Below are 18,325 nucleotides of genomic sequence, written 5' to 3'. Positions count from 1 at the left end.
TAGGAGTCTGAATAAACTCTTGACTCAATAATAAAACCTATAAAAATAAGTAAACTCTAATTTCAGTAGAAAGGAGAGGATTCAGGGGGCAAAAGAACCCACCTGAGTCTTTAGTGAGAGGCTGAAACAGAGTTTTCCCACAACGGCTGTGAGTTAGAGAGGAGAGATAGCAGTAAGATAACAGTGATCACTTGACTCAGCAGAATGATTGGTGGGGTGAGATGATTATACACACACATGCATGCATACGCACAAAGATAAATTGTGAAATCCAGGACAATAATCTCAACATCGGGCGATCGTGGCTCAAGAGTTGGCAGTTCGTCTTGTAATCGGAAGGTTGCCGGTTCCAGCCCCGGCTCCGGCATTGTGTCCTTGGGCAAGACACTTCACCCATGGCCTACTGGTGGTGGTCAGAGGGCCCGGTGGCGCCAGTGTCCGGCAGCCTCGCCTCTGTCAGTGCGCCCCAGGGCGGCTGTGGCTACAATATAGCTTGCCGTCACCAGTGTGTGAATGGGTGGATGACTGAACGTGTAAAGCGCTTTGGGGTCCTTAGGGTCTAAGTAAAGCGCTATACAAATACAGGCCATTTAACATGGTGCTGTCATTACATGGTCCCTGATTACGCTGTATTAATTAAAAAACAAAACAAAAAAACCCCCACCTTTCTCCAGCTGAGGCCAGTGTTTTCCATAAGGGTGCGTCTACTTGGCTTCCCATGATGGGAATTTGAAAGGGAAAAGTAGATTACATGGTCACTGATAGGTAGAGGGCCAAGACAAATGCTGTAATTATATTCCCTTCTTAAATGATCATTTATGACTCTTTCTGAATCAGATGATCACACACACGTCAAGGTTCAAAATTCAAGGTTGCCTTAACTGTTCATCTACAGGAAATTTGTTTGGTAGCAAGAGTTCACATATTTGAGTGAGCAGCTGTGGGGTGTGAAGAGTAAAGGAGCATTTTGCTGTTTTTAAAAGTATTTGCTTCATTCAATCAATGTATCCTGTCCATTTTAAGAACAATAGGATAAACATGAGAAAACAGGACAAACAGATTCAGCAATTAGACTTTAATCACTAAGACAAGTTTCTGATTTTGTACAGGTTCAGTTATTATTTAACCTGCCCTTGTTGACTTGTTGAGCCTCCTGTTAACTGAGGAGCTGATTATGTCACAGTCTAGCTAAGCAGCTGACTGTGTGACGTATAAATAGTAGACCCAAATGCAGACACAAAATAATGTGGAACAAAACCTGATATTAACAAAAGGCAAGCAATTTAATAAGGCTGATAATAAAAGGTGCAAACAAAAGATAATTCAAACTGATGCAAAACTAAACATTAATCTAAACTGGGAGAATTAAAAAAAACTACATGAAGAACCCTGATATGAACCTGAACAAACCTGGACATGAAACATTGCGAGAAATTAAAGAAAACACACAGACTAAATACGCACAGGAGGTGATCTGGGGAAGTGGAAACACACGGGGAAACAGCTGAGGCTAATCTGACATAAGGAGACAAAGGAAGCAAAGCCAACTACACTGACATGGGACACAGGCTTTCAAAATAAAACAGGAAGCAGCATGAAACAACGTAGACATGATAAACAAGCTTGACAACATGAACAAGAAGACAAGAAACATGACAGACTAATACAGAAGACCTCAGTGAAACATAACTAGACTAAACTTAAGGCAACCAAATGATAATCTTATTACTCAACATATTTCAAGGAATGACTTAAGAACTCAAAACGTAAACTGAAAACGCTGGGTCAGAGACCCAGGATCATGACAGATTATTTATTAACAAATAAAGATCAGTACAGTGAGAGGAAAAACTCAAGGAGATTTCACATAAGAGATTTCTATATTTGTATTTGTATTTGTCCTTGTTTTTTGTTATTTCTATGTATCCACCAATTCAGAAATGTTGTAACAAAATTATATGACAGCCACATTGCTTTAGTGACCAGAGCTGTCAGTCAATAAAAATCATGAAAAGACAAATCTATTAATGATGAGGATCCAAATACCCACGTATTCCAAAATGCTAGAGCAAGAGTACTGACAGGGACTCTAAACACTTGCCTTGAGGCAGCAATTTGGATTTACCTAACCCAACAAACTGTAGGTATTTGGACTGTGGGAGGAACCAGAGGACCCAGGGAGAACCCACACAAACACAGGAGAACATGCTACACACAGAAAAGGTCCCAGCCAGGTGGTGGAGTCAAACCTTCTTGTTGCAAGGCAACAGTGCTAACCACTGTGCCATCGTAAAAACAAAAAACATGTGAAGATGAGTCTATTCATGATGAAGATCAAAATACCCACCAAGCCTATAATGAAGCCTAAATATGTTTGGCTGTGGTTATTTCACATCTAACAGTCAAAGTGTTAAATACATCCTGAGAGATGTTAGGGAAATTTAGTTAAAAAAATCTACAGACACAGTGAGCAGTAGGTAACACTTCTGAATCTCAAGTGCTTGAGAGAGCAAGCGGCCATTCCGCGGGGCACTGATACCACTCTCTGAAGATGAACAGCACAGCCCTGGTTTAACCATCTGGGCTCTATGGTGGCCATTTGTGGCCATTTGTGGCCACTTCACTTTTCTTTTTTTCAACCATTTTCGTTCTGTTAATGCAAATGGAATGAAACTTCCCAAAGGTGTATAGGTGGAGGCCGAGCAGCTGATGGAAAAGAACGTATACGTTCTTTTCTGAGATCGAGGAGCCGGCGAATGAGTGGATCCCTCATGACGTGAAAACCGTGTGGGTCCCACTACTGAAGAGAGACTGCTCTACAATCCAGTACCCACTGGTATCAAACCAGGGCTCACCCTGTATGCAGTTCCCTGCAATGGCAGCCTGAGATCTACTTTTGACTTTTTTAAAACAAAGGAGATCTTTTAGCTGCTGTGCACCCTTACAAACCCGCACGAAGGGCAAAGGTGTGAGGATTGGAGGATTATAGATGAAGTGGAGATGTGAGCCTACACCGGAATAAAGCAATACATAGCATTTTGGATGACAACACTGGAAGTTCTCAGGAAGTAAAAAATGGCATGGGGTTCAGACTCCAACTGACAGAGGAGCTCCGAGGACAACGTCTTTACTTCGGTCACCTTGGCAGAGGAACTCCTCAGATGAAAATTGGCACAGGGGAAACAACCCAGAGCTTCCTCCCCAGCTCCTCCATTTGCAACAGAGGAAGATTTTGTTGTCTGTTTTTGGCTTCACCAAAACTACCACGGTGATATCCCACATGCCAAAGCAACGGAGGAATGTGCTTCTTTTGACACCAACACACACGGACCAGCAGTCAGTGATGGGGAATAGAGGAAGCCTGGAAGCAATCCTGGACTACAATAGGCACAAATACAGCTTGGATAACTTAGAGAGGATGTTGGCACCTCGAGTTGTTGAAGGAAAAGTAACTGATGGCTGCTGGCTCTTTTCTCCAATCTCCTGGATGTCACGATGCCTTTGTCCCACCGGAAACAACTTCACTGAAGTGGGGGAGTCCTCTGCAACCTACAAATGAAGAGTGATCCTGGAAGAGCTGGGGCACATGCTGGTGACCTCAACAACTGCAAGACACCCTTGTCCCTGATTCTCAGCCACTTCTGCCATTGATCTCAAGATACAGTAGTCTGAACCAGAGTGTGACCCACACCCTACCAACAAAATGAGAAAAAGGTGTAAAAGGCGCACCTCCAGGATTGGAACTGCAGCCACTTGCACCAGGTGTAGAAAGTGTGCCTACAAAAACCACTCTACTGTGGTTAGTACATCTTGCTGCTAATGAGGATGCACACAGAAGCACACACTGGAATATAAATTTTGATCATTTTAGTGGTTATTTTAGTGGTCATTTGGTCATTAAATTGCCTTTCTGGCCACTAACACACCATGTGTGATTTTCTTTTTGGCCATTCATCCCCCCCCCCCCCCCCCCCCCCAAAAAAATAAAATAAAGTAAAAATAAATCATTGACTCTTTTACTGGTACTGACCTGCAATGATGATAAAAAAAAAAAAAATTAGGTTTCATCATTCATATTCTGAAAAAATGTGAACTTTATTGCTATTTTCCCCCCAAAACGTAGTAATAATACGTAATCTGACTGGTATTCAAAGGGTATAATTTCTGAATTTTAATTATATTTTGGTTTCCATGACTAGGACCGGTGCTAATTTAAAAAATCAAGTCAATGAAAGTAGAAAAATGTTTTTGGCCACGAACAAGCTGAGTTTTTTTGTTTTTCTGTCACTGCACAAAAAAACAATGATGCACAAAAATCATTGATACTGTTAATTATTGCTATGCATCTAACCTCCACCATGGTTAGAAAATAAATCTGTTTGCATGTATTGTTTAGAAAAAAAATAGGGATTTTATGCTTTTACCCCTTTGTAAATCATTACAATTATGTGATCTAACTGTATTTAAAGGGTTAAAATTCTGAATTTAAATGAAATTTTGATTTTCATGAATAGCACTGATGCTAATTTAAAAACTCAAGTCAATAAAAGTGGAAATTTTTCTTAATATATATTAATTTTATAGCATTTTGTAAATGTAAATGGGGGGTGGCCTTTTTTGGCCACGAACAAACTGAGAGGGAGTTTTTATGTTTTTGCGCTCCCTGCACAAAAATAACAATGCATTATAATCAATGTTGATGTGAATCAATTACATGTCCCAGACTCTACTATTAATAATACAAGAAATTCCAGTAGCAATGCAAATATATAAAATTGTGAGATTTCAGATTGTCTTCCACCTAGTGCAGTGGACAAACAAACTGGTGTTTAAAGGGTTAAAAGTAATAACTATTTTATATTTAAGAAAAGAACTGAAGTTAGTTAAAAGCTTTATGCAGAAAAAATGGCAAAAAAAAAACATAAAAACAATAAAAATTACAGACCTAATCTGCTGGTGGTGGCCACTTTTGGCCACGAACAAGCTGAAAGTGTAGTGATTTTGAACAAACCCAGAGGGTTAAACAAAGTCAGAACAAAACAAAAGCATTTCACAGCTGTTTTGACAACCTCATCTCCTCTTACAGCATCACATGAAGACTGATTCTTGCCTCTTCCTGAAAAATTTAAGAACTGGGTGTCTCCAACTGTCTCCACTACGCCCAACTGTGTGTATGCAATAAAGTTGAAACTGAACGCAATTCCACATGTGTACCTTTTAAAGGACCCAAAAGTGATATTACTAAAACATGTGATCAAAACATAAAAGCAAAGAAATTCCCATCACAGAGATACAAACAGGCTTGTAGCACGTGACACTGGAGCCCCTCTTTGAGAGCTCTTTCTTTCTTGATCCATATCTCTCACACGTGTTGCGTTCCGTTCAAGCTGCTATGAGCACAAATGATTTCTATTGTATGAACAATCATTTGGAGAGGGGACCGTGCTGCTGCTTCACTCTCTGGCTGTTTAGAACTGAACGATGGTGCTTTTCACTGTGTTGTGCTGGGTCATTTTGATATATGGTCACATCTGGAAATCCGGAAATTTGGAAATTTGCTTACTGACTGTAGCAAGTGTTGCCTACATAAACCCTTCAGTCAACTGTGCTCTTCTCACCTTTATTTTAAAATAGATTTGGTAACAGTTAACTTTCCTCAATTTGTTTTCCCTCATTCTCAGTGTTTATACTTGACACACAAATTTTACTTTCTTGAAAAAGAAACATGACTCAAAGTGCACATTAGCAGTCACCTACACAGAATATATTAAAAGTGCTGTGTCACAGTCCAGGGTGGACTGAGCCATTTTGCATCTTTTTAAGGGTTGAAAGTGTATTTGTTTAAGAAAATTTAAAACCAAAACAAAGTTTTCATTCCAGGATTGCAACAGGCCTCCTGCTACTGAGGCCTTGGTTAGTCAATCCCACTTCTCCCCCCCCAACTTAGACCCTTGGGTACACAAATATGTGGTTGCTTAAAAAGGTTTCTGCCAGCATGGCTGAAGGTTAAATTTGTTTTTGGACTTCTCTGGCAAGCATTTCTCAGAAAAAATAAGGAGGCTATCTTAAATATAGCAAAGCATAAACTGCAAATGACTTAAGAAATATTATCTAATACCATTTATTCCAATAAGAAGTGACAAGACAGTATCATAAAAATGCAATAAATCAGATTGGGTCAGCCGAATTTGATGCACAAGTGAGTCATTCCTGGCATCAATGGAAATATTATCAGGTGACAATTTGACAAGAGGAACTTGAGGTAAGATTATCAGGTTAAACAACATATTCAACATGCAAATATCAAGTTTCAACTCTGACCTAAGACTGATGACATAATAATAAGCAGTGGCGGTCCTAGCCTGTTTGGCGCCCTGGGCGAACACTCCCTCTGGCGCCCCCCCCCCCACACACACACACAAAACATGTTAAGGATTGGACATTAACATAAAACTGTTGTCCACACACACATATGAAGAGAGAGAGAGTATGCATAGTATGCAAACGGCTACCAAACAGCCATCATAATTCATCATACAATGAGAACAGGACAAATCAACAATTGACAATGACTAATTAATATTAAAATCTGTAACATAATGTATTGTTTGGAGTTTAGTCTGTTACTGTTACTATTTTTTACCATTTCTTCTTGGGGCAACTGTAACCCACATTATTTCCTTAGGGATTAATAAAGTATTCTGATTCTGATTGTTTCAGGATGACCTGCCATTATCCAATGACACATCTGTTTACCTGTATCATTTGTTCGTTTCTTCTCCTCTTCTTTTCTCTTTTTTCTAAACTGAGCACCTGATGGCTTTGAACTTTTCTTGCACTTTTGCACTTTTGCACAATTTTGCACTCCAGTATGAACACCCATCCCTCAACCAGAGGATCACCACAACATAACCTAATAGACCTACACCTTAGTTCACAGATTAACTTTGTCTAGGGTGTATTTCTGGGATTTCACACAACCCAGGATTCAAATCATGAATACATAATGGGCTTGGATTTACAACATTATGAATGAAATGTGCTCTATTTGGAAGCAGCAGGTCTCCCTCCCCTTTCGACGGGTTATGTGTGAGACTTTAAATCATCAAACTGTAAATTATAAATTTTAAATTGTTATTGATCCCTTTACCCCGAGTCCTAAAGTGTATATTTATTTTCTTACTCTACTATATTTATTGTTCGTTTATTTGCACTGCTGTAACTGGAGCCTCGTCGTCTCGTCTCTCTATATACTGGACTGTATGTAGCGGAGATGACAATAAAGTTTACTTTGACTTCAGCAGCGCGCAGGCGCACCGAGGGCTCTCGCGCTCAGTTTTCGTGTATAGAATTTCGAAAAAACATCGGTACAAATTATAAGTCTGTATCATAATGTCCGGTGTTTTCGTGTTTGTTGTTTTGTTTTTATTTTGTTTTATTTTGCGAGTTGGTTATTAGATGCTGCTCCAGCCAGCCAGAGAATCCCCCGCCGCCCCGCCCTCTCCTCCCTGTGCCGCAAGCAGCAGGCGCACCTCGCAAACGGAGGGCGCCCTTACTCCCAGCAAATGGGCGATAGAAAACCGATCGGTGCCTATGACATTCCCAATATGCGCTGGCTGCCGTCGGGGCAGCATGAGTACGAGCATTTTTTTTTTGTTTTGTTTTTTTGCCGATGCCCGTGATGCCGCCCCCCATCACGATGCCGCCCCGGGCAACCGCCCGTGTCGCCCGTATCTAAAACCGCTACTGATAATAAGTGTTATAAACTGTGGCGTGTCCAGCGGGGTGGCCTGGGGGGGCACAGGCCACCCCCCCAACCAGACTGGCCACCCCAGGTGCCACCCCGAAGCCAAAACAATAAAATCCAATGAAATATCAAATGTACGATTATGTTTTCACAGTGAAGCTCAGATATCCGAGTGTAAGTGAATGCAGCATCGGCTTCTGCGCTATGAGCATCATGTTAGCAAAGGTAGGAGAGCCAAGCACGAAAGACGGCACCACAGAAAACAGTTTTTCGGCGAAAGATTAACAGTTTAACATAGCTGGACTGGCCATCGAGCATGGCGGAGCTTCCACGGCGGCTAGCAGGTAGATGAGGGAATGGGAGGCAGGAGGAGCAGAGACCCGAGGCAGCCGCCAGTCCGAGTGTCAGGTGAACTGAACTTCAGGTAAGAAGTTATGACCTGCAGTCTATCTGGGTCAGATATAAACCAAGTTTAGGTGGAGTTTATTTTCGTTGTGCTGACTTTTTACAGTCAGTTACAATAACTCGTACTGCGTGCTAGCTAGCATGACGGAGTTTCTATACAGCTGGGTGGGTGCTGTGATGTTACTGATGTTGAACTTTATTTTATTCATAAGGTTAGTTAGTAGAGTTGCCAACGGCTCCTTAAAAATGGAATGGTCCCTCATTCAGAGAAAATATTACAGGTTTTGTATTGAGCTGAGAAGAGACGCAGTTTGTCCCGAACTTCAGCTAGAATGAAAAAGACACAAAGCTGGAGTTATTCTGTGTTTACGCTGCACAGCTGCCTCTTCTTCTCTCATTCTCCCCCCTCCCTCTCCTGTTGCTACTTCAATCATGAATCTGATCAATGATCAGCTGATCGGCTTTTCTCTTGTTTATTTATCGCCCACTTTGCGCCAGAAAGAGGAAACCAGCGGATGTTGCGCTAAACAACAGCAGCACGTTTAAGCTTGATCAGCTGTTGTTAGAATTTATTTAATATTAATTTCTAGTATCAGCTGATGTTTGCTGGAGCCACAGCTGTAAAGCTGCTGGTCATGATATCGGTTTGGATATGTGGTGAGAGGGAAACATGAAGATGAAACCAGGAGATGTCCTTACTGAATCATCAGAGCTGAACAGGTGATGGAGAAACAGGTTTACCTTTTAGGTGACATGAATGAGCTGAAGGGAAGTTATGAACAGTGTTGCCAACTCCTCAGTAAGGAAAATCGCTATTGGCTGTCCTAAAAGTCGCTAGAAGTCGCTAAATGACATCACCTAATTTGCATAATTGGTCACGCTAATATAATTGTAACCAATGTTGTTGGAGAGAGAAATAACATCGTGGAAGAGACATAAAGTGAGTAAAAAACGTCCTAAATGCATTTAGAGTTTATCTAGAACTACAAATTAAATTTCTTTTTAGCAATTATTGTTTTTTTTAAAGTCACAATTCCAACCCTGCTCCTTTGGACCGGCAAAAGTGACCCGAAATAGGCACTCTGGTGGAATTACTTTGTGTTTGTGTGTGTTTATAAGTAGTTTTAAACCTTGTGATCCACAAAACAGCATAAGAGTAAAAGAAGAACTGACTGCGTTACAGCACCCGCTGCTTGTTGAGAGTAAAAGCGATACGCGCTTTCACGTCTTTTTATGGCCACTTTTTATAGAAAAAAAGTCGCTAGGGGGTCTGAAAACTCGCTAAATATAGCGACAAAGTCGCTAAGTTGGCAACACTGGTTATGAACTGTTTCTGAGAGACAAATAACACCAGGATGCTTTTCTAAGTAGCTGACAGCTGGTAACTGTGCAGGGGCGGATCTAGCAAAGTTATGCCAGGGGGCCAAGTAGGGCATTAACAGGGAAAGGGGGGCACAAAGAAATACACTTCTTACTTATTCTCATTTAAAATATCTCGCTTTTATTAAATAATTATCTGAATCTTCCGAACAAAGTTTTTATCTGACGTAAAATTGATAGAAATCATACATATACCAACAAGACTGTGTACATCACTGTCACAACAGCGTTTGTTTTCATTCAAAGGCTTTATGGCTTTAATACCTGGTGGGCCGGTCTCTGGTCAAAATGCCCAATTTTTTGTCCCAGTCCAGCCCTGCAGGTTAATACTGGCAGTGTCACCATGCCAGCTGACTGTATTTCATCATCAGCCAGTGTTGTTCTTTATACATCAATATTACCAAAGTTTACCATAAGGCAGCATAGAAAGTATTTACTTGCTTTCAGGTTTTATTCAAATGTTAGTCTTTTCATTTGTTTCCCCACTTTTTTCCTGTTTCAAAATCAAACACCAGTTTGTAAGAAGATTATCTTCTTTTTTTAACAGGCAGATAAAGTTTTGCATTGGCTAATTTGGCAATTGTATGTTAAAAATGTTCGTATTTTAATATTCAAAAATGTTTTTGCCCAAAACATATGTGCACTATATGTCAGTAAAAATACTATGCAAGTATTGCTGTCCTTGAATGCTGAATAAACACTGACAAAGCACTGATTGTATCTCTTGTACTTCATCAACGCAGTATCTAAAAACTTTGCACCGTAGTGGTTAAAACCTCATTCTAATAAGAGTCAAAAGCAAATTCAGTTATTAGGTTTACAGGGTTATTGAATGATGGTTAACTGTTGGTAGAATTTTTTTTTTAACATTATCTGCCAATTACATCTGCCACCCTTCTCCAAATCTGTGCCCCTACCTGGCCCCCCCAACAAAAATTTTCTAGACACGCCACTGCTTTGAACACAGAAAGAGGCCAGTCAAACGAACACTGCAGCACCACTGAGAGTTAAGAACTAAATTCTTTCATCTTTAATAAAATAATCAGTGTTGCTGCTTTACCAGGTGTAACAATAAACAAGTTTAACATCCAGGCATCCATGAAAACAGAATGTATCAAATTTAATTCAGTTAGAAGTTAGCAGGAAGTTAGCTCGCTAGTTTCCACCTAAACATGATATACCATGCTCTGACTGAGAGACTTCTGAAAAATGAAAACATACAGCTCTGCTATCACTTCCAAGCTATCACTAAGCTATCACTATCACACACGTAAACTATCACTTACGTGATCGCTAGCGACACAGCTATGTTAGCATAACATAAACACAGTGAAGCAATAAAAGTTAACGTGAGGGTTCCCGAGGAGAACAACTGGGATAATCCATCCACAATACGAGGTCAGTCATTAATATACTGCAAAAACATGAGAATAGAGCAGCTGTGATTGAATTCAATATTAATGAATCAATGGTATGGAAGTGGTGGAAGCAAGAAGAATGAGTTGAGTAAAGTTTCACTTATCTGACTGTTTAGAATTAAATTCTCATGCTCACACTCACTGGGAATGAAAGATTCTTGCGCTCTCCAATGTTAGTACAGACACATCATAAGCAATAGATTATAGCAGCATGAGCTGACATTATTTAAAACTGCATCTTTAAAACATCTGCCTTTTCTTTTTCATCCACTTTGTATCCAGGATCGGGTTCATAATGGAAACACCTTGTGGACTGTTTTTACTCATACTTTTTTTTTTTTTACAGAAAACGCATCAGATCTAGGATTAGACATACATTTGCTTTGTAACTGTAATTGTCATTTTCTCCTTTTGTGTATTAAGACTCTATGTTTGCCTCAGATAAATTATACATGGCACAACAAAGTTTTTGGATTTTTAATTTAGTAAAAATGCAGTCATTGTCAGATCTGATTTTAAAAAACAGAACGTTTTTAACCCCAAAATTTTATACTATGACGATGGTTTGTGGAGATACTCATCTTGGCCTCATTTGGTATTTTTATCCTGGAATGTGCAAACATCAAGTTATGACTCTGACCTGACTCTAATTGTTGTACCATAAAAATTATTGACTCGAGCTTTGTGGATGTGTCAGTTCACTTTGAATGTGATCTTTTTTTTTCCTTCTTAGATTAATAAGTAACTTCCTTGATGTCATATGAATAAGTTCTCTATCTTACTCACTTTTATATTTCACTAGTAATCACTTTGATTTGTCCTTTGCACACAGAAACAGGCCTATAAATTCTCATGCTCACACTTGCTTGGAGTTTCAGCGCTGGAGTCTCTCCAGGGTAAGTACAGACACATCAGAATTTATAGATTTTATGCAGAATAAGATGAGATAATATGTCTGTGGATCCATGAGATATTTTCATGAGATAATATGAAAATGCAGTTTTAAAACATATCCTTTGTCTTTTTCATCTAGTTTGAGTCGTGGATGTGATTAATTATGGGGGCGCCTCCTGGACTGTTTTTACTCATACTTGTACATATTTTCACAGGAAGTTCTTCAGGTAAATCATCTCTAGTTAGACATAAATTTACTGTGTAATTGTCCTCTTTTCTTCAAGTATGGATAGGATCTAATTAAGACACTAATTAAATATTTGCTCCAGACAAATTATAATGGCCAACAACAAGTCACAAGTGAGGACAGATATACAAATCACAAATACAGACATGTTAATTTTACTTCTCACAGGGGTGTTATTATATACTTAAGATATCAATTTGGAAAGTAAACAAATATTTACCTCATATTCAGGGATTTGAAATTCCTCCAAAAACGGTTTTCATCTCTCTGTGTCTCCATGTTGGGTGAGTGCTGAGTATTTGTGTATGTGTGCAAGAGGGTGGGAACGCATGTTTGTGTCTCTGTGTGCCTTTCTGTCTATGTCTATGTGTCAGGTCAGGTCTCAGACTCCACTTCTCTCAAAATATTTCAAGCCCCACAAGGTGTGGGGGCCTATTTTCACCCACCACAATCCCTGCCCGTGGCTGGGTGCTTGGGTGTGTACTGGCTCATTCCCAGCGACTACTTTGCGGGGCCTGGCCCCCCGGCTCTGTAGGGCCCCTTCCAGGGTGAGGATGGCCTTCGGATCTCAGGTCTCCTAGCCCAGGGCTTGCTCTGCTCTGGCGTAGCCTGTGGGTTCATCACTGAGGGCCCCTGTGGCTTCTGCACCATGGCTGCTTCACATTCCCCAGTGCTGTCTGTTCTGATTGTAATAAGTGAAAATAAAAATATCCTAATAAAAATCTTAAAAAGCTATGACTATTAAGTGGACCAGTATAGCAAAAGCCGTAATGGTCCACTTGGGAAACTAAATCTGTTGGGTACTTTTCTTGTGCTTCAGACAATAATTCTGATTACCACACAGCTGAATAGGACAGAGGGGGACGTTATTTTGAAGCACTATCTAAATTATTTTAAACATGAAAAGTTTCATGTAACATGAAATCTCTTTGTTTTTTTGTAAATAATAAAATCTGTTCTAACTCTGCAATTACTGTTATTATTTTTTTTAGAAATTATGCTAAATCAAAAAGCTTTGCTTGTATTTAAGTGCATGCTGTGACTATTTTGTCTGCAGGGACTCCTGTGACCAGCTGTGATTCATGTCATGACGAAGCCACCTGCTTGGAGTCACAAGAAAGAGGCGACACCTTCACTAGTCACGCCCTCTCATGTATCTGTAAAGATGGCTTTGTAGGTGATGGCCTCACCTGCTATGACCCAAAACTCTGCAGTGACTCTTCTTGCTGTGACCAAGGTTACCACTGGTCCTCAGAGAAGGGCTGTGTGGACACTGACGAGTGTTCCCTCCCAAACGCACCGTGCACACCACCTCAGATTTGTCACAACACACCAGGCTCATACGAATGTCTGGAGCCTTCCTCTAAGAGCAGATCAGCTGTTTCTTCCCAGTCTGTCCAGTTCTACTGTGGAAACACAGTTTGTCCTTCAGGCATGGACTGCATCAATTCCCAGTGTGTGGACCCGTGTCAGAACTACACAACACTGAATGATGACTGGCGTTCAACAAATAACACAAATACTGAGGTCCTACACTGTGATCGAGATATAAACTGGCAAGGCTGGTATCGCCTGTTTCTGGACCAAACCAGTGCTCGTATTCCAGAAAGGTGTATTGAATCAAGCAGGTGTGGAACCCGTGTGACTTTGTGGATAACACAACCTCATCCCACACAATCAGGTGAAATTGTAAATCGCACTGTGTGCAGTGGTTGGAGAGGCACTTGCTGCTATGTTCAGCCACAGACCATCCATGTCAAACTTTGCTATGGAAACTACTATGTCTACAAACTTGTGAAGCCACCTGCATGCTACTATGCATACTGTGCAGGTAATATTACACTTTAAATATGATTAACCTTTAACTGATTCAATTGGTTCACTGATTTCTGAGTGCATTAATAATAATAATAATGCTATTATTATTATTATTATTATTATTATTATTATTATTATTATTGTTGTTGTTGTTGTTGTAAACAGAGGTCAACGCAGCCGACCCTGTGGTTCCCACAACAACACCAACTCCACCTACCACAACACCAGTGGGCAACAGCACAGCAGTCGAGGGCGAGGTCCGTCTGGTTAATGGAAACAGCTCCTGCTCTGGCAGGGTGGAGATCTTCCACAGTGGACAGTGGGGGACGGTGTGTGACGATGCCTGGGGCCTGGTGGATGCTCAGGTGGTGTGCAGACAGCTGGGCTGTGGCAGGGTCTTCTCAGCACCAACAAACGCACGATTTGGACAGGGCAGCGGACCCATCTGGTTGGATGATGTTGCATGCACAGGCAGCGAATCAACGCTCTCTGAGTGTCACCACAGAGGGTTTGGATCTCATAACTGTGGTCACTCTGAGGATGCTGGTGTCGTCTGTGAAGGTAAATATGAACATGTGGGGCTAAAGAGAGTGAAATCCAATTTTGTTAATGCGTGCATTTGTGATAAGAATGAACTAAGATAATTTTTACTTATATACTACTACAGGTTTTTATCCACACAGTGATTTTTTTCTTTCAGTCATGAATTATAAAAAAAATTCAATTAAGATAAACTCACTATGACAATATTTCCATGAATCCACAGACACTGCCCCTGAGAACTATCGAATTACCAACAAATTAGAAATAAATTCAAAATAACATGTTGTCACGGTCAGCCTAAGTGAAAGAAAGAGCAAAAAGATGATTATGTCGTTTTTATATTATTCTAATAAGTCCACTATTCGTCTGAAGTACTCCCATTGACAGTGTTTCTTCCTTTGGTTTTCTATTAGCTGCTTCATCAGTGAGGCTGGTCAACGGTCAGAACCGCTGCTCTGGCAGAGTGGAGATCTTCAATGATGGACAGTGGGGCACAGTGTGTGATGATTTGTGGGACCTGAATGATGCCAACGTGGTGTGCAGACAGCTGGGCTGTGGAAGCGCTCGTTCAGCACTGCAAAATGCAGCTTTTGGACAGGGCAGCGGACCCATCTGGTTGGACAATGTATACTGTGTTGGAAATGAACCATCAATAACTGACTGCAGACACAACGGGCTTGGAGTCCACGACTGTCGTCATAACGAAGATGCCAGCATCATCTGTGATGGTAAATTTTATGCATATTTCAGGTATCCTCCACTTCTTACTGTTGACATCTAACTGATGAGAAAAACTGATGAGTCTGTGCACAGAGTATGAATTGAGTTTGATTCCCAGTGAGAAAACAATAATGTCGAGATCTATGAACAAGAGCTTATCCTCATTAATGTTGATAGAAATGCAGACCAAGTTTGTCTTTTGAGTTGACAGACACTTTTCTTTCAGTCCAACCAGGAATCAATAGCACTGTTTTTCCAACAACACCAAGGCCGCAGAACTTCACCACCACACATGTGCCTGCTAACATCTCTACCACAACACCAGTGGGCAACAGCACAGCAGTCAAGGGCGAGGTCCGTCTGGTTAATGGAAACAGCTCCTGCTCTGGCAGGGTGGAGATCTTCCACAGTGGACAGTGGGGGACAGTGTGTGATGATGCCTGGGGCCTGGTGGATGCTCAGGTGGTGTGTAGACAGCTGGGCTGTGGCAGGGTCTTCTCAGCACCAACAAACGCACGATTTGGACAGGGCAACGGACCCATCTGGTTGGATGATGTCACATGCACAGGCAGCGAATCAAGGCTCTCTGAGTGTCAACACAGAGGGTTTGGATCTCATAACTGTGGCCACTCTGAGGATGCTGGTGTCGTCTGTGAAGGTAAATATGATCATGTGGGGCTAAAGAGAGTGAAATCCAATTTTGTTAGTGTGTGCATTTGTGATAAGACTGAACTAAGATAATTTATAATTACATACTACTACAGGTTTTTATCCACACATTTTTCCTTTCAGTCATGAATTATGAGAAATTTTTCAATTAAGATAAACTTACTATGACAATATTTCCATGAATCCACAGACACTGCCCCCAAGAACTAGCGAATTACCAAAAAAAAAGGAATAAATTCAAAATAACATGTTGTCACCTGTCAGCCAAAGTGAAAGAAAGAGTAGAAAGATGATTATGTTGTTTTTATATTATTCTAATAAGTCCACCTTTCCTCTGAAGTACTCCCATAGACAGTGTTCCTTCTTTTGGTTTTCTATTAGCTGCTTCATCAGTGAGGCTGGTCAATGGTCAGAACCGCTGCTCTGGCAGAGTGGAGATCTTCAATGATGGACAGTGGGGCACAGTGTGTGATGATTCCTGGGACCTGAATGATGCCAGCGTGGTGTGCAGACAGCTGGGCTGTGGAAGCGCTCGTTCAGCACTACAAAATGCAGCTTTTGGAGAGGGCAGCGGACCCATCTGGTTGGACGATGTAGACTGTTTTGGAAATGAACCATCAATAACTGACTGCAGACACAACGGGCTTGGAGTCCACGACTGTCGTCATTATGAAGATGCCAGTGTTGTATGTGAATGTAAGTTAAAGTTCTTAAATATTGTTGAAATAATGCACTTTACTATGATGATGTTTGTGGAGGTACTCATCTTGGCCTCATTTGGTATTTTCTGTTTCATCTCCTTTCATTTTAAATTTGTGACTTTATGTCCTTTTCTTTGTTTTATTTAGTCCAGCAGCCTCCACTCCAGCCTTCACACTTCATTTGTGGCCGTGATAAAATCCAAGTTGGTCTGCATATGGGCAGCATGTCATCCTCTGGTTTGAACCCCTTCTCAGGCAACCTGGCTTCCAGCAACTGTTCCTGGGTCAGAGTCCACGATGATATTGTTTGGTATGAAGTGGAGGCTCGGGCAGGTGCCTGTGGGAATCTCCTGAGGGTAAAGGCTTTTGTTTCTTTCTGTGGTTTAATTATCCCAATAAAACATACTGCTGTCATAATTTGTCTACAGATCAACTCTTTATGTAGACCTCATACACAATCTGTTCTGTGTACAAACATAGTGCATCAAGTCAGTGAACTGCTATGCCTTTTTGAATCTGTTCACGATTGCTGTACTTAAGACTGTGTTGTTGGCCATTTAATTGTTTTTTTAAGAAAAAGTGAGCAACAGCAGTTAGAGTCTAAGAATTCACCGTCTCAAACCGTGTGGACATGTCTCTGGTGATTAGACTTTCTCTAGGTGACATGATTTCTGAACTGACTGAAAATGTCATCATTTGTCTTTCAGACCAACAGCACACATGTCATCTACTCCAACACTTTATTCATCTACCCACTGGCTAATTTGTCCCTCACTCTTCCTGTGAGTCTTCCCTTCTCCTGTACTTATCCCCTGGACACAGACGCCAATCTGAATGTAGCTATCAGGCCAGACCCGTAAGTTGAATTTTGCTGTAGCAACACACACCATATGTAGCTCTACAATGCAACAGGGGCGGATCTAGAGAAATTTTCTTAGGGTGGCATGAGGGTGGCAAAAAAATCAAATGGGGTGGCAAAATCAAAGCCATTTTTTCCCCCCAAACACATATGCAGGTGGTTACATATGGTTAAAATGATTCAAATGCAGTAAGTATACACGTTATAGTCTATAACTTAATTATTGTCTGTAGCCCACATAATTACACACTTTAGTTACATAAAACATGTGAGTTTTGATCTTATGTACTGTAGCCTGTATAATAAATAAATATGTAGCCCAATAAGTATAAAATCCAGAAAGCTACACAACATGGGGTGGTTCATTTACAAACACAAGTCTAATTTAAGTTTCACACAGTTTTTTGTTAGAAAACAATCACATTGTTACAGCTTAAATTATACAAAATGTCAGAAATCTGCACTGTCATGAACAAAAATTTAAACCTAATTTTTCATGATTTGTTGGATTAACCCTCTGAGGTCTGAAATACAACCGGCCATTTTTGACTCCTTTTGAGTTTACGTTTGTATTTCACCCTCAGATTGTTTCATTTTTTTTTTCCCCCTTGCCTTGTTTGGTATCATTCTTTTCAGCTCAACTGAATTTAGTTGTTTTTTTCACTGACATACTGCATTAGTATTACTGATCAGAAATCACACAAAGAACTTAAAATCCTGGTAGTATTTTTTTACTGTAAAAAATAACACAGACATGTTGAGTAAATTTTTATAACTTGAAATGCAAATATAAAATGTACATTTTGTAAACATATACAACTATTTATCTAAAAATGCAGCCAATACACCTGCTGGTTGGGGTTTTTTTTTTCATTTTCTACAACCATTTAAAAATATTACTAAAACTAAAGTGAGAGAACAATC

The 18,325-nt window shown here is 40.4% G+C and overlaps 1 protein-coding gene across 1 annotated transcript; it reads left to right on the top strand.

Moving 5' to 3' along the window:
* The first annotated feature begins 12,007 nt into the window (after positions 1-12,007).
* LOC102079000 (scavenger receptor cysteine-rich domain-containing group B protein) lies at positions 12,008-17,402 on the top strand. The gene is made up of 8 exons (XM_019360161.1): positions 12,008-12,071; positions 13,149-13,922; positions 14,075-14,470; positions 14,866-15,180; positions 15,399-15,830; positions 16,223-16,537; positions 16,690-16,898; positions 17,250-17,402. The coding sequence occupies exons 1-8, from the start codon at positions 12,008-12,010 to the stop codon at positions 17,400-17,402; spliced, it is 2,658 nt and encodes an 885-aa protein (XP_019215706.1).
* The last annotated feature ends 923 nt before the right edge of the window (positions 17,403-18,325 follow it).

This window comes from Oreochromis niloticus, linkage group LG6 (assembly GCF_001858045.2).
Source record: "Oreochromis niloticus isolate F11D_XX linkage group LG6, O_niloticus_UMD_NMBU, whole genome shotgun sequence".
Taxonomy (NCBI): domain Eukaryota; kingdom Metazoa; phylum Chordata; class Actinopteri; order Cichliformes; family Cichlidae; genus Oreochromis; species Oreochromis niloticus.
The sequence above is the reverse complement of the archived record's forward strand: the minus strand, read 5'-3'. Positions and strand labels throughout refer to the sequence as shown.

Excerpts from the sequence above, each read along its gene's own strand:
- LOC102079000 (XM_019360161.1), top strand. The coding sequence starts at position 12,008 with ATGGGGGCGCCTCCTGGACTGTTTTTACTCATACTTGTACATATTTTC. Across the intron at positions 12,072-13,148 it reads TTTCACAGGAAGTTCTTCAG|GGACTCCTGTGACCAGCTGT; the intron begins GTAAATCATCTC and ends TTTTGTCTGCAG. Across the intron at positions 16,538-16,689 it reads TGCCAGTGTTGTATGTGAAT|TCCAGCAGCCTCCACTCCAG; the intron begins GTAAGTTAAAGT and ends TGTTTTATTTAG.